Consider the following 17,067-nt stretch of genomic DNA (forward strand, 5'->3'; position numbering starts at 1 on the left):
GGCTGATATTCTCACAAGTGGGGTATCCCTAGCTTCCAGGCTTACACCACACAACAAACAGTGGTCAATTGAGTCTCGCAACGGCGAGGCCAGAATAAAAAAATTGACCTGAAAAGAAGAAACATCTAAATGAGTGTAGCCTGGAACAGAACAAAAATGGGCCTAGGAGGGTTGGAGTTGGATTCTAAACCCCAAATAAGTTCTGCAGCCCCGACTGCCCAAACCGACTGTCGCGTCGGCTATCCTGCTGAAGGCAGTAGTGAAATGTGAATGTGTGGACTGATGACCACACCGCAGCCTTGCAGATCTCTTTAATAGTAACTGATCTTTAGATGAGCCACCGACTCAGCCATGGCTCTAATTTTTCTGAGTCGTGACATGGCCCTCTAGAGTCAGTCCAGCTTGGACAAAAACGAAGGAGATGCAATCTGCTAGCCAAGAAGAAATGGTGTGGTTTCCGACAGCAACTGGCATTAAAAGAAATAAACAACTGGGCGGACTGCCCGAGGGAGCTCATCCGCTCCATGTAAAAAGTGCGCAGCATGCTTTCGCCAGGGCTTGTAAGATGAGGGAGAAAGAATGTTGACAAGACAATTGACTGGATCAGTTGGTACTCTGATACCAGCGCCAGTAAGAACTTTGTCTGCATGTGAAGAACTACTCTGTTAAGATGAGAAGTAAGGTAAGGCGCTTGAGCTACTAGAGTCTGAAGCTCACCGACCTTACGAGTTGAAGGAACAGCCACCAAGGAAAACGACCTTCCAGGTCCAATACTTCAGATGGCAGAAATCCAGTGGCCCGAATTGAGCATGCAGCAGCTGGATAAAAAACAACTTTGAAACCCCAGGATACTGGATAAGGAGTGATAGGGGCTTTGACTGAAGCATAAGAGCCAACTTTCAAAATTATTGGGGGTGCTAAGCCCAACGGATTTACCCCCCCTAGACACATACAAGGAATTCTTTCACTATTGGGGGAGAAGTAAACCTTCCATGAAGTGGACAGCTAAAGGCTAACCTTCTACACATTGATGATAAGCCCTTATTGCACGAAGATGAACACTGACAGAATTGGTCTTGAAACCAGACTCAGACAGGTGTAGAAAAAAACTCAAGCAAGGTCTGTATAAGACAAGAGGCAGGATCTAGGACCTTGCTGTCACACCAGACGGCAGACCTCTTCCATGAAAAAGAATAACACCTCTTTGTGGAATCTTATCTGGAAGCAAGCAAGAGTCAGGAGATACTCTCTGGAAGACTCAACGAAACCCACACTCTCAACCTCCAGACCGTGTGAGTCAGAGATTGGAGGTTGGGATGTAGCAGCACCCCCTCGTTCTGCGTAATGAGAGCTGGAAAACATTCCAACTCCAGAAGAAGAGGGAATCATATCTGATGCAACTAGAAGGGAGCAATCAGAATCATGGCTCCACAATCTTGCTTGAGAAATTAGCAAAGTCTGTTCGACCAGATGTATGGGAGAATACGCATACAGAAAGCCTGTCCCCCAATGAAGGAGAAAGGCATCCGATGCTAACCTGCCGTGAACCTGCAGTCTGGAACAGAAGTGAGGGACTTTGTGATTGGACTAAGAAGCAAAAAGATCCACTGAGGGGGTATCTCACTTCCTGAAGAACTTACGAGCTATAGCCATGCCAACAATCATGACTGTAGCATTATCCTGCTCAGTCTGTCGGCCAGACTGCTGTTTACGGCAACTAGATAATTGACTTGGAGAAACATGCCGCGTTGGCAGGCCTACCGCTACATCTGCATGACAGCCTGACTCAGAGGGCAAGATCCAATACTCCTTTGTTATCGAGTACATCACAACCCGATTGTTTGGTTGAATTGCCAGGAGGGATGCAACCTTCGTCAGCAGCTTTTGTGACTGAGTAAGTTGGACGGGACGCCTCAGAATCAAAATGGAAAGAATTGACCACTTGTAAAGGGATTACCGCTGGGAAGCTAGGATGCACTGAGCGGATGTCATGTGTAAAAGTGCCATGGGAGTTACGTGAACCGTGGAAGCCATGTGCCTAGAAGTCTCAATATTTACTGTGCTGTAATCCGTTGAGACGGACAATATCGTTTTAAGGGAAGACATGCACTCCCAGTCTATGAAGATACGCTGCAACAACAGCCAGGCACTAGGAAAAACATACTCTGGACGCAAAGTGGATATAAGTATCCTGTAAGTCCAGAGAGCATAAGCAATCGATTTCCTGAAGTATGGGAAGAAGGATGCCCAGGGAAAGCATCCTGAATCAAATATCTGTTTAGGCCCCTGATGTCTATGATGGGACGCAACCCACAAGGAAGCACCTGGAATAGAATCTCAACCCTTTTTGCCCTGAAGGAACGGGCTCGACTGCATCGTCGCTGAGAAGGGCAGAGAGTTCCTCCGCAAGTACCCACTTGTGATGGAAGCTAAAGGATTAAGCTCCCAATGAGCAATGTGGAGGGTTTGATTCCAGATTGAGAATGTATCCTAACCGGACTATTTGAAAAAAAACCCCGGTTGGAGGTTAAAAGAAGTCACCTTTGGTGGAGAAAATTTAAACTTCCCCCCGACAGGCAGATTGGCCGGTACGTTTTTTTTTTTTTTTAATATAGGCTATGCTGAATTGGAGCCAGTCAAAAACCCGTCCCTGGTTTCTGCGGAATAGCTGCAGGGGCTTGGTTAGGTGCACGCCGTTGACTATAACGAGCGTGCTGAGGCATAGCCTGAACCGGCTGTCGAGAAGTAGGAGTATACGTACGATTCCTTAAGGCACAAGGAAAACTACTCTTCTCTTAAATCGAGATGAGGCAGTGTATGCACAGAATATCTACAAATTTCTGCTGAGTCCCCTCCTCCAGGTGAGAGGGACACAGTCATGAGAGTCTGCGCATCACTATACCTAGCGTAGAAATCTAGATGTTACATTACAAGTGTCGAAAATGCCCCTGGACAGGAACCTGCGACACACCGTGTGGTACCTGACCACCTGGTGAAAAGGGTTAGCCAGCGGGAATGCTAGTAAAGATCTGGCAGGAGTTGATTTTTGACGCGATCGTGCCAGCCTAGTACGCCATTCCCCCAAAAGAGGTTAAGGATGTATGCTCTGGCCCCGGGGCCACCGAGGCAAGTTCTTAGAACTCCTATATGTTCTGAGAGCAGAATCCTCTAGCAGAAGACTTAGGTGAAGATGGATAGTCCAGGACCTCGAGCATCTGGGGCCTTGGGCTGATTCACAATCTCCACTGTAATGTGTCAAGACAGATAGAAGATCTAGAGGATTCACAGCAGAGAAAACCCCATGACCTTCATGTTCATCAGATGAACCATCATTGAATTGAGCTAACTACTCAAACAGAGCAGCTCAGATCCAAACGCGTCCGATATGGAGGCGCGGTAAGTTCTACGACGGGGTCGAGAAGTTGCCCCAGTAGGCTGCGAACACCAATACCAGAGGCAGCATCGGTGAAGGAGATCTAATCCCAGGTGAAAAGCCAGATGCCGCAGGAGGCGGTAGCACCAATGGCATCCAATGGTACCCATGGTACCGAAGCCAAGGACAAAATCTGGAAATGCAAGGGATTCGAAACCAGACTGCCAGATGACTTCCATAACAGAGATGTGACCGATGGTACCGATAGTACCCATGGCACCGACGGTACCGATGGTACACATGGTACCGATGACCCCCGGTACCAATGGTACCCATGGTACTTGGTACCGATGATAGTCATGATATCTGGTATCGATGGTACCCATGATACCTGGTACCGATGGTACCCATGACATGTGGTACCGATGGTACCCATGATATCCGGCACCAACAGCACCGACGGTACCGATGGTACACATGGTACCGACGGTGCTCATGACACCTGGTACCAATGGCACCCATGCACTGATGGTACCTGGTCATGATATCTGGTATCGATGGTACTCATGTACCGACGGTATCCATGATACCTGATACCCATGGTATCCATGGTACCGACGATACCTGGTACCGATGGTACCCATAGTACCGATGGTACCCATGATACTCGGTACCGATGAGCGATGATACCTGGTACCGATGGTACCCATGATACTTGATACCGATGGTGCCCATGATACCCGGTACCGATGGTGCCCATTATACCCGGTACCGATGACACTCGGTACCGACGGTACCCATGGTACCGATGATACCCGGTACCGACGGGACCCATGGTACCGAAGATACCCGGTACCGACGGGACCCATGGCACCAACCATGGTACCAATGTTCCTGGTACCGACACTACCCATGGCACCGATGATACTCGGTACCAACGGTACCCATGGCACCGATGATACTCGGTACCGACGGCACCCATGGTACCGATGATACTCGGTACCGACGGTACCCATGACACCCGGTACCGATGGTATCCACGGCACCGATGATACCCGGTACCGATGGCACCGTTGATACCTGGTACCGGTGTATCGACGTCCGATGCCAGGATACCTCCATAACAGAGGGAGCAACGCTCTCGGCACCAACTGATGTCTGAAGCCCGGATACCTCCATAACAGAGGGAGCAAAGCTCTGGGCACCGATGGTACCGACACCCGCTGATGCGCCCGAATGACCTGCCAAGCAGGAGGCGCCGAGGCAGGTGGAGACCTACTCGATGCATAACTATACCCAGCGTGCATCGGTCTCTGTCGGACTCCAAAATTGATCTCCTTTGGGCATCCCTGGCAAGTAGCATACGTCTCGTCTTTGAGACACTACTTGCACTTCTCAGGGAGATGATCCGGCCCAAGACACATCCGCCGATGCGCCCGAATGACCTGCAGAGCAGGAGGCGCCGAGGCGGGTGGAGACTCACTTCAAAGGTTACACCACTGATTTTGTGTCACCAGGTTGCCCATTCAGTGGCTGACCAGGGTTGCACCTGCTTATGCTTTTCTCCTGTGACATACACGTTCACCACTTGTGAGGCTTAAAGACAGTGGTGTGCTGAAGCAGGCTCTCACAGCTCTCGAGAGCCATTTGTAAATTTTAGTAAATGGATCCTAAAAATGTGGGCTTGTTTTACTTTGCTGGCAAGAGAGAGCCCACAGATAACAATTTACCAGCACTTTTAATAAGAAAAAAGAAAAAGAGAAGTGCTTTGTTTTCATTTCAGGCACAGCCCCTTGTGACTTTGGCAATTACTTAACTTTTCCTTGCCCCAGGTACAAAAAGTACCTGTATATATAAGCCACAATGAGCCTGCCATGAAAAAGTACAAATGAAAAAAATAAAGAACACCCAAAAGGGTAAAATAAAAAAAGAGATTTTACTCCGAGGACCTGAAGAAAACATGAAGCACTAACGAACTCCGTGTCTCCTCAGACGCGGAAAAAGAAAAACTGAGGGGCGTGTACGCACAGCGAGCGGGAAGATGTGTGCGCACATGCGCAGTACGGTCGCTCGCGCGACAGAACGCCGTAAAAGAGATTTTTAGATTTTGCTTTAAAATCCTCCGGGGCCGACGTGACGTCACCCACTTGTGAGAATATCAGCCTGCTTGTCTTTGGAGAACTGAAGATTAACTCCATAAATCTGTTACATATTTAAACTCCTGTAATGCTGCTATCCAGTCACCTTTTTAGATGTGGTAGTGAAATAGATTGACACGAAATTGTTTATCTATAGACAGAAGTATTCTACTTCGGTATGACTATGTTTAATCTCTCAGCTTTTGTGTTTCAGGAGAACTAGTACTTCTATGGCAGAGTATTGGGCTTCCTCTTCCTGTTTGCACAAAAATAGCTGGATAGAGGATATACAGTGAAAATATTAAAACAAGCTAGAAAGCAAGTATTGTACAGAGTTCGCTATTACAGTTGTCAGAATCTGCTGATGACACTGTTGCCTGTGTGATGAAGTACACTAGTAGGCATTTTTTCAAAGCAGTTAGACTTACAAAGTTGCCAATGTAACCTATGGAACTTTGTAAGTCTGAGTGCTTTGAAAATGAGCCCCTAGGTCATCTGAACTTGTATCAAAAATTATTTTAAAATTTTGGCAGGTACTAGGGGTTCATAAATGTTTTGCATCCACTTGATGTCAGATGACATATTGCAGGAATAGAAGTTTGAGTGATTAAAAAAAAAAAAAAAATGTAAATCAGATATTTGGACTGTGCAGGCTGGTGAACAACTGTTTCCATTAATGACAATGGAAGGCACACAGCTTGAGGACCCAAAACTAGATGAGTCTTTGTTTTCAAACATACCACCACATGTTCTTCTGTAAATGTCATTTATTTAAGAACTTGTCTGTGGCAACTGTGGAATGTGATTCAGTTATCTAGAGCTTTTAAAACCAGGATGCTCAAACATTGTCATTTTGCGACCCGAGGAAAGTTAAATAAACTCTTGGTATGTCATTGTCTGGATGCTTTTTCAAATTCAGTGTGCACAGTAATCGATCAAGAGCAAAGTATGTTAAGAGGAGATGATATGCGAAGGATGCTATGCCAAAGAGAACAGAAATGGATATTTATGTTAAATATAGTGGAACCATTAGGTTTGAACACACAGATTGAATGGAATGCATTTTTCTGATATGATTAGAATTCACTTGGGTGTTCTTTTGATGAGCCAGCTGCTTTGCCATTGATCCACATGAATATTGGCATTGAGGATTTATGAAGCTGCCATCTTGGTCTATTAATTCTGGAAAGAACGTTTGTATCCAGACCCTCTGATGCAGTCTTGAAGAGGCTCTTGTAGGGATAGGGATTGGGATTGGATCAACCAAGAGACATCGAGTCAATTGCATTTCTTCATTACAAAATAAGTGTAGCGTCTTTGAGAATTTGTGTTTTTGAAAACTTTCTATATTTCAGATAGATAAATGATTGAAGTTTGGACTATAAGCTGAAGAGGACTGGGTGGAGTTTTTTGGCCCTATAAGCTGAAGAGGACTGGGTGGAGTTTTTTGTCCAAGGCATTATTAGCAGTCTGGTCTTTTTCTCCACCAAGGTTTATATAATTTGATTATTAAAACATTTTGAGAGCAAAGTGACTAATTAAAGACACTTTGTCCAGTAATAGTTCACTTTGAGAGCGTGAGCGTTGAGGTGTCTGTGCTCAATATTTCTGAATAGATGTTATGTTTTGGGTACTTATCTGCTTTTAGTCTTTTATTATGGTTATTTAAAACATCCTCTAGTTTCTCATCCTCTACCCTCCTTCCACTAAAGAGGGATTATCTTATGTTCTTGATCCAGAGGGTGTGTAAAACGTATGGTGGTAGAGGGACATATCTATGAGAAAGAGGAATAGACTGAGCTGCCAGAGATGACATGCAGTGACAGAACTGTTATTGCTACCTGCTTGATGAAAGCAGAAGGGTGGGAGGTGCTTTTTACAGTTTCTCCCACAGGGCCTCAAATTCTCTTACTATGGCAGTGTTAAAGACAGGTTATGTATAAAGAAATGTTTTACACGTATTTCATTGGGTCATGCCTTAGGTTTAGTAAAATCCATACAAAGTACCCTTTAAACTACAAATGAAAATGTGCTACAGAGTTTATCAAAGACCCTAGTTGCTGATGTCTGAAATCAGCCTTCCTAATGTCTGTAAAACTGATCTGATTGCCAGTAGACTAAGGATGCTAAGTTAAAATTAAATAAATAAATAAAATAACCCCACTGTCCTTGCTTTTCAAACTAATTTTTAAGCAGAATAGCAGGTATGTCTGCCTGGTATTTCTGGCCATTAAAGTAATAAACAAAGCTCAGACCATTTACTTAGCATGTGACTCTTTGTTTCTTGCAGAGGTAGAAAGCGCTATAAAATTTTGCCTGATGTACCCAGGTTACTGTTGGAGGAGATGCCCTTGGAGAAGGGGATGCCATTTTCTGTTAGTATGAGACATGCTTTTGTACCTTTCCCAGGTAATCCTTTGATTTGTATTGTCTGCTTACTGTTAATATCCATCATGGGAATGTGTACATTTGTCTGAATTTTAAACGGGTTGGCTCCTGTTCCTGTTGCAAAATTGGTAATCAGTCATTGTGATATGATTCAGCAGAGATAATGTAGAAACAGCTAGCCTAGTGGAAAGGCGAAGGAGTAAAAGAGAGACTGTAGTTGGTTTGACTATCAATAAAGCAATGCCCGAGATATACCATTTCTGCTTAAAATAATTTTAGCCTGTTTTGTATTGTGAATTTACTGGGATTTTGTAATTTCACAATCACTTCAGCAAAAGAGAAAAAGTTAAAAACAAAACAAAAAACCCCCATGAAAAATGCCACATTTTATATACTTTTTTGTCCATTCAAAAAATTCTTCTGAAAGGTATAAATTTATTGGAAATAGAAACAGAGAAATATGAAAGCATTCTTTTCAAATTTTCTACAGTTCTTTATTCATAAATACAAAATAAGGGGCCCTTTTACCAAACTGTGGTAAAAAGTGGCCTCAGCTCGTCCTTACACAGGTCTTCCCCAAGCACTAAGGCCATTTTTCCACAGGGGTAAAATGGCCAAATTTCCTATTTTTTCATTAATGGCCACATGCTAATTTTCTCATTAGAACATGGCTATTAGCACCTTGAACCCGTAAAGCCACCTATTTTGTAGGCCTTAGGGACTCGAGCATTAATCCTGCACTAATCAGTTAGTGTGTGGCAATACCAACACACTAACCAATTTGTATAGATGTGCCCACTCACTGTCCCAGACACACCCCCTCTGAAAAAATGTAAAAAAAATATTTAAGCATGTTGTTTATGTTCGCATATTCAAAAATTTATCACAGGACACCTCAGCATATTCCGGGGGTACACGATCTTAAGTTGCAGTAAGCACGCATTAGTGCTTACCACAGCTTTGTAAAAGGGCCCCTAAGTGACTCATTTTCAAAGCACTTAGACTTACAAAGTTCCATAAGTTAGTATGGGACTTTGTAAGTCTAAGTGCTTTGAAAATACGCCTCATAGTTTCATTTGAACAGCACTGGATGGAAATTTAAGACTACTTGATGCTTTGTAAAAATGTTTAGAGACCTCAAGCACCATGGACATTGGGTGGTGACGCTGGTATTTGGAGAATAAAACCGGTGCAGGGCGGACTTCTACGGTCTGTGCCCTAAGAAAGGCAGGGACAAATCAAACTTGGATATACATATAAAGTATTACATACCATGTAAAATGAGTTTATCTTGTTGGGCAGACTGAATAGACCGTTCAGGTCTTTATCTGCCGTCATTTACTATGTTACATTAATTTACTATGATATGCGTAACTGTTTTTGTTGTTCAGGCCCCCTATTTGCAAACAAATCTGACATCCAGGTAACGTGTTTTCTCCAGCTAGAGAACCTTTTACTGAATATGCCTTTGTTAAAGACATTTATGAGAAACTATTACTCGTATTTTTTATTTTCCATTTTGAAAATCATAAGCATTTTATTTGGTTTATTTATTTTTTGAAGCCATTTTCATACTATGCTTTATCTTCAAACCCTTCTCTAGTAATAGCTGCCTGTAATTTCATTTAAGATGATTCAAGCATACCTTACTTTAAGGCCACCATGCAGCCAATTACATTTCTGTATTACAGTGCTCAAAGCATACTAGCGTCAGGCCTGTTGGTTATATATAATGGTTATAGAAAATCTACACCCATTCCTGAACATTCACCTCTTGTCATCTTAAAGCCAGGAAGTAAAAAGCATTAAAACAATATTTCATCCATATATCTGACAAAAAAAACAAAAAGGCACACAACTGCTTACAAAACAGTAGATGAAAAACAACAAAGCAGTGGAATCAAATGTATTTATTGGAACAATACCCGACGTGGCCACGTTTCGCCCTCAGGCTGCGTCAGGGGTATAAACTATCAAAAGTGTATGTAAATATATCATACACACTAGTAGTTCCAAAATCTAGTTCCATTTATCTGCTACTTCCAACTGAACAGTTCAGTTGGAAGTAGCAGATAAATGGAACTAGATTTTGGAACTACTAGTGTGTATGATATATTTACATACACTTTTGATAGTTTATACCCCTGACGCAGCCTGAGGGCGAAACGTGGCCACGTCGGGTATTGTTCCAATAAATACATTTGATTCCACTGCTTTGTTGTTTTTCATCATCCATATATCTGAGCCAGCCAAATGAAAACATATTACAGAAATTGTTATGGAAATTTTCCCTGTACCGAAGAAACTCGCAGAACTCTGGGTTTAATTATATAAAGATCTTTCTTTGTAAATCAAGCCTGCATGCAGGGAGACCACTGAACATAAGGAAAACTCAGTCTGCAGTCTGTCAGTATTGATTCAATGTAACCTTAAATAGCCAGGAATACTGTTATCTCACAATCAACAGGTGCTATAGTTCTGGTTAACAAGTAATGTGAAGAAAGAAAATATAATGATTCCCTTCCTTGCCCTTCCAGCTACACCTCCTTCATTCTCTGTTAATTAAAACATTCCAAACTCCTGAGATGATTCTGGCCTACTTCCTGCTAACAAGCTAGTTAAATATAAGTTGCTTACCTGTAACGGTAGTTCTCCTTGGACAGATCATCTTGCAGCCACACAAATTGAAGTGACTCCCCGTGACGTCACAGTCCCGGAACTCTCAAAGCATTTATCTTTAAAAAGAGCATTAACGTATGAGCTCGTGGTAGCCCACGCTCCCCCACACCATATAAATACCCAGCTACTCCGCCCCCTTGACGGTTCTTTTAAAAGCTGGCGTCAACTGCAGGGTGGGTAGGGTGGGTTTGTGTGGCTGCAAGATGATCTGTCCAAGGAGAACTACCGTTACAGGTAAGCAACTTATATTTCTCCATGGACAGAATGCATCTTGCAGCCCCACAAATTGAAGACTCCCCAGCTACACAGGTAACAGTATAAACAGCCAACACATCAATTAAAAAGTGAAATAAACTGATACCTGTGGCAGGAGGAGGTGGAAGTTGACGCCTCAAACACCGGCCGATAACACTGCCTGTCCAAATTCTGTTTCAGCAGACGAGGCAGCATCAATACAGTAGTGCTTTGTAAACACATGCATAGTTGACCATGTGGCAGCCCTACATATATCCAATAAAGGTGTCCTTTGCAAATGAGCCATTGTGGCCGCCTTGGCCCTCAGACGATGAGCAGTGACATGTGGAATGTCTTTGAAAACTCCTGTTGAGTGAGATTGGGCTTGTTGATAACACAAAGCAATGCACTTTGCGATCCATTGCGACAAGGTGTTTTTGTTAATTGGTTTCGGATGCACAGTAGACCTCCAGGACAGGAACAACTGAGACGGATGATTTATACACTTTGTTCGCTTAAGATAGATACCAAGAACTCTCAGACAATCCAAAGTGTGAAGTTGTCTGTGTTCCTCAGCTTCATGCGGTGGAGGATAGAAAGACGGTAACACAATCATCTGATTCAAATGATAGGGCGAGACGATCTTTGGTTGAAATTTAGGATGCGTACGCAGGATAACCTTATCATGCAGCAGCTGTGTGTACGGGGGGTAATGCACTAGTGCTTGAACTTCTCCAATGCGACGTGCGGATGTTAGTGTTATAAGAAATAGAGTTTTCCACGCAACATATTTCATTTCTGCACTGTCCAATGGTTCAAAAGGTGGTCTCATGAGTGCAGTAAGCACCAAGTTAAGATCCCATGCTGGCGCTGGTGGACGAAGCGGGGGGTACAAGTGCAGGACTCCTTTTAGAAACCGCTTAGACAGTGGATGCTGCATAAGCGTGCGGTTGTCAATAGTATCATGCATCACTGATAGAGCTGCCAAATGAACCCTAATGGATGAGTAAGACAGACCAGATTTCGCAAGATGCAGAAGATATTCTAAAACATGCGAAATGGATACTGTTTGTGGAATGAAGTGGCGAGAGGAGCACCACAGAGTGAATCGTCGCCACTTTGATTCATAGGACTTCAATGTAGATTTCTTCCTGGAAGCAATTAAAACCTGAAGCACTTCCTGCGAAAAAATCAAAGACGTTGCGGACCCAGTAAGCACGCCATAAGTTTGAGTGACTGGGGGTCCGGATGTAGCAGCGTGCCTTGGTTCTGCGTGAGCAAATCTGGAACCAGAAGCAACGGAATTGGAGGTTGTTGTAGCATCCGCAGTAGAACTGGAAACCAGGGCTGACGAGGCCAATGCGGTGCCACTAGAATGAGAGAAGTGCCGTCGCACTTTGCCTTCTGTAAAACTTTTGAAATGAGCGGTAGCGGAGGGAAGGCGTAAAAGAGACCTTCCGTCCAAGGAATCTGGAACGCATCTTCCGCTATTCTTCTCCGACTGGGAAACCTGGAGCAGAATTTGGGACATTTGGCGTTCTGTGGGGACGCAAAGAGGTCGACTAGAGGGTGTCCCCACCTGTTGAATAGTTCTTGCGTAACAGTGTTCTTCAGTGACCACTCGTGCGGCAGGAGCTGTCTGCTGAGCGAATCGGCCAGTAAGTTCTGCTTCCCCGGTATATAAGCTGCTGTTACCGTGGATTGTAGAGCCAGAACATGCTTCCAAATCCGCATGGCCTCCTTGCACAGCTGCCATGAGCCCATGCCTCCTTGCTTGTTGATATAAAACATTGTCACTTGGTTGTCTGTGTATATTTGAATATGTTGATGACTGAGGTGTTGCTGGAAAGCTTTGAGAGCGAGTCTTGCTGCTCGGAGCTCCAGAAGATTGATGCTGCACTGGGCCTCCTCCGGGGTCCAGAGGCCCTGTGTTTTGTGCGGTCCGTAATGCGCACCCCAGCCCAGCTTGGAGGCATCTGTCGTAAGACAACAGGTGGGTTGTTTGCGGCGGAACGGCATACCCTGTAAAAGATTCGGTGGAAAAGTCCACCACTGAAGAGACACTTGCAGGCTGCCTGGCCACGGTATTAGCATTGACAGTGGATGCAGGGCTTGAACCCAGTGGTCTCTCAGCTGCCACTGCAGCGACCGCATATGCAACCTGGCATAACATACCACCGGTATTGCGGCTGCCATGTGGCCCAGAAGAACCAACACCTCTCGGGCTGTGACATGAGTGTGCCCGGACAGCAGGTGTATGAGCTTCTGGATACGCAGGGCCCTCTCTAAAGGCAGATATGCCAACGCCTGTGGCGTATGGAGCGTTGCCCCTATAAACTGAAGGGTTTGCACCGGTTGCAGCTGCGACTTCTTGTAATTGACCAGAAATCCCAACACTTGTAGTAACGTTAAAGTTTCCTGAAGGGCTTGCGTCGTCTCTTGAACTGAGGAAGAGGATATCAGCCAATCGTCTAAGTAAGGAAAAATTGCTATTCCTCTCTGGCGAAGATAAGAGACGACAGTGATGACACATTTTGTGAAAACCCGTGGAGAAGAGGACAGGCCGAAAGGCAGTACCCGAAACTGGTAATGACTTGTTTGCATTTGGAAACGAAGGTATCTTCTGTATGCCTGGTGAATTGGGATGTGCAGATATGCATCCTGAAGGTCTAATGAAACCATCCAGGCATGCTGATCTAGTAGGGGAAGGATCACTTGTAACGTTGTCATTCGAAACTTCTCCTTCTTGATGTAGGTGTTGAGGGGTCTCAAGTCTAGAATCGACCTGAGTCCACCTTTTTTCTTTGGGATTACAAAAAATCTGGAATAAAACCCCGTGTTGATTTGAGTTTGTGGAACTGACTCGATTGCCCTGATTTGGAGAAGACGGGCAATTTCTTCCTGGACCCATTGCTGATGGGTTGCTTGAATTGGCGAGGTGACAATATGGGAATGAGGTGGAGTCTTTACAAAATTTAGGCGATAGCCGTTATTGACAATTGAAAGGACCCACTTGTCGGAAGTGACCAAGGACCATTGTGGGGCAAAGTGCTGCAGACGGCCCCCCACCGGCCAACCCTGTGGCAGGTGGTCAAAGGGAAGGTAGGCTCTTCGGAGCCCCAGTATTGACTTGTTTTGGGGGTCTCCGTTCCATCTGAGTTTTTTTGTATTGTTGATACTTATTTGGTTTGCTGTTATATTTGGAGGATGAGCCATACTTATTTGTATTGTATGGTTTACGGTAAGCAAATCTCTTTCTTGATTGACTATATGAAGGGCTAAAAAAGGGCCGTTGAGCTGAAGAACGAGACTGATTAAAGCTGTCGTCTTCTAGTGTGTCAAGCGTGGTAAAATCCTGCTTGATGTTGTCGATTATGTCCTTGACCTTGTCTCCAAAAAGGTTATCGCCTAAACATGGGGCATCCGCCACTCTGTTGTGGACATCCTCACGGAGTCCAGATGCTTTCAACCAAGCCAGCCGTCGTGTGAAAATACCGACTGCGGCCCCTCTCACAGACGTGTCGTACGAGTCATGGGCGGCGCGGATCAGATTCGTGGCACACTCGTCCAGATGATGCAAGGATGGTTGTAGCTGAGCCTGGATGGGAGCTGGCAAGGAACTGACAACCTTGGTCAGAGCTTCCAGGACAGTGAATTGATACTCTGAGTAATGAAACATATGGAGGCCTATGCGCGCATTTAGCATCGTATTTTGGTACATGCGTTTGCCCAACAAATCCATTAGCTTCATGTCCTTAGTGGGGGGGAAGTTGGAATGATCCCTGGAGCTTCTGTGCTTCCGCATAGCTGAGCAAACCACAATGGATTGATGCGATAATTGCGGTTTTCCAAAGCCAAACGCCTCCTGCACCCTGTACTTAGTGTCGAGACTCTTCTTTGTAGGTGTTACGCTGTAAGGTGTGGACCATATGGCTCTATGCTGTTCCGCTAGGACCTCGTGCAATGGCAGAGCGATTATTTCCTTTGGTGCTTCTTTGTAGCGAAGCGTCTGTAACTTTTTAGATCTAGGGTCTGGCTGGGTCGTGGACTGTATGCCCAGTGCTGCCGCTAGCCGATGGAGAAAATTCGGGTAAGAGACATCTTCGGGTTGAGACGTCCTGGACGGCTGCGTTGGTGAAGGGTCAGATAGCAAACCTGGCGTGTCCGCTCCTTGATCAGAGGGACCTGCCGTAGAATGCTGTGAAGAGGAGTCATAATCAGAGAACAGCTCCGCTGCCATAGACGCCGAGGTAGACACGGACGAGGTGTGACTGCGGCAAGGCTGCGCCAATTCTGTTGCCGGTGGGCGCGTATCTTGACCCTGATGAGTGTGGTGCTGCTGCAAAAAATCCCGAAGCAGATGCATGAGATCTTGGTTGCTTGAGTGCGAAGGTGAAACCTTATGTTCCCCGGACATGCAAACTGCTGCATCCTGCTGAAAGCTTGTCAGAGGCTGTGCAATTATGTCTTCCTGAGGTGAGAGACAGGGGAGTGCTTGTATAGCCCTGTTTGCTAGCATGGGCGAAGAAGTACAGGCTGTCAGATGCTGGGGGGAGGAGTTGTAATGCTGATCAGAGGAGTGGGAGGAGCTTTGGCGATGACGTCGATGGGAGTGGGTGGAGCCCTGATGACGGTGCCGATGGGAGGGGCTTCGGTGCCGACGAGAGGTGGAAGTACTTCGTCGGTGCCGATGAGATGCAGGAGAGGAGTGCTTCGAGTGCAGACTCGGCTCCGTGCGCTTCCTGTGCCGTGGAGGGGACACTTCGCTGCAGGAAGACCCAGCACTAGCTGTTTTGGAGGTGAGCTGTTGAAGGAGTTGGGGAAGGGCAGTTTTGGGCGGCTGTTCCACGTCCTGATGTGATCGCTTTAACTGAGCCTGTTCCCCTTGTGAGTGGGGAGACGTAGGCTGCCGAGGATCAGGCACGGCCCGCATTTTCAGCTCCCTGAGCTTCCTGGTGCGGGGCAGCATGTTGGCACAGGCCGAACAACTAATGTTGAGGTGTGCCCTGCCGAGGCAATGTACACACCGGTCGTGGGGGTCAGTAGCTGACATCTTCCCATTACATACGGTGCAGCGTTTAAATCCCTGTTTGGGTGGCATCGTTGGGAAACAAATTGCTGCGAAGTTAAATTGACGAGAAATTTTTGAAAAGTAAAAGTAACAAGAGGTTGATACGGGACGGATCGTCGCGGAAAAGAAAAAACCGTCAAGGGGGCGGAGTAGCTGGGTATTTATATGGTGTGGGGGAGCGTGGGCTACCACGAGCTCATACGTTAATGCTCTTTTTAAAGATAAATGCTTTGAGAGTTCCGGGACTGTGACGTCACGGGGAGTCACTTCAATTTGTGGGGCTGCAAGATGCATTCTGTCCATGGAGAATTATAAGCATGACATATATTTGACCTTTCTTTTCAGTGATTATATTCTGCAGTAAGGTTTTCAGTGATTATATTCTGCAGTAAGGTCTGATACAATTCTATTATTCTACAGCATGTAAACTCAATAACAAAGTAAGCATAATCTTTATATATATATATATATATATATAATGAACTTGATTTCCATTACAGAAATCCTTCTAAAAAGAAGGGAAAAAAAGCAAATGGGTCAAGCTTATGGAATTCTTTCCAAACTTTCTGCATATTTATTTGTCTATTTGTGTTGAACCTATTTGTGTTTGACCTGGAAGGGAGAGGGAAGAGGTGTTTCAGTAAACTTGTTCCCAAACATTCAATTGATTTGAAAATTCATGGATTATTACTATATTTTCAGCAGCACTGTACAGAGAGTGTCATTGAAAATTCTTACAAGTCACATCAACACTATCTGTATTGTGCAAGGGTAAAGCAAAGGCATTCCGCCTAGGTATTTCATTGTACAGATAGTGGTAATATTCAGCTGCTGTCTATATAGCTAAGTGTTCTAAGTTATAATTATAGTTTTATTATATTTGCTATACTGCTCTAACTGATAGGCAGAAGCAGAGTGGTGTTCAGGCTAGGAGTGCTGAATATACATGAATGTTTTAAATGCCGTGTGTGATATTTAAAACAACGCTTACCATCTGGTGTAGGTATTAACCTGCTTATGTATTAGTTACTAAAATTCCCTTGAGTTGGAAAGAATAAATAAGTGGGGAAAGCTTAAAGATCACCCCTGGAGCCCTTTTTAAAAATAGGCATTAAATGACCACCCACCAATCTTCAGGTACTACAAGGGTGGACTGCCCCAAAGTGTATGCTTCAGGGCCTGAC

At 44.9% G+C, this 17,067-nt stretch overlaps 1 protein-coding gene across 1 annotated transcript in view; it reads left to right on the plus strand.

Moving 5' to 3' along the window:
• Window positions 1–17,067, plus strand: part of POLQ (DNA polymerase theta) — a 274,424-nt gene that overhangs the window by 219,251 nt on the left and 38,106 nt on the right. Inside the window, 1 exon segment of the mRNA XM_030205030.1 lies at window positions 7,808–7,920. Within this exon segment, the coding sequence (XP_030060890.1) occupies window positions 7,808–7,920 (113 nt within the window).

The sequence above is a fragment of the Microcaecilia unicolor genome, chromosome 5 (assembly GCF_901765095.1).
Source record: "Microcaecilia unicolor chromosome 5, aMicUni1.1, whole genome shotgun sequence".
In the NCBI taxonomy this organism is placed as follows: domain Eukaryota; kingdom Metazoa; phylum Chordata; class Amphibia; order Gymnophiona; family Siphonopidae; genus Microcaecilia; species Microcaecilia unicolor.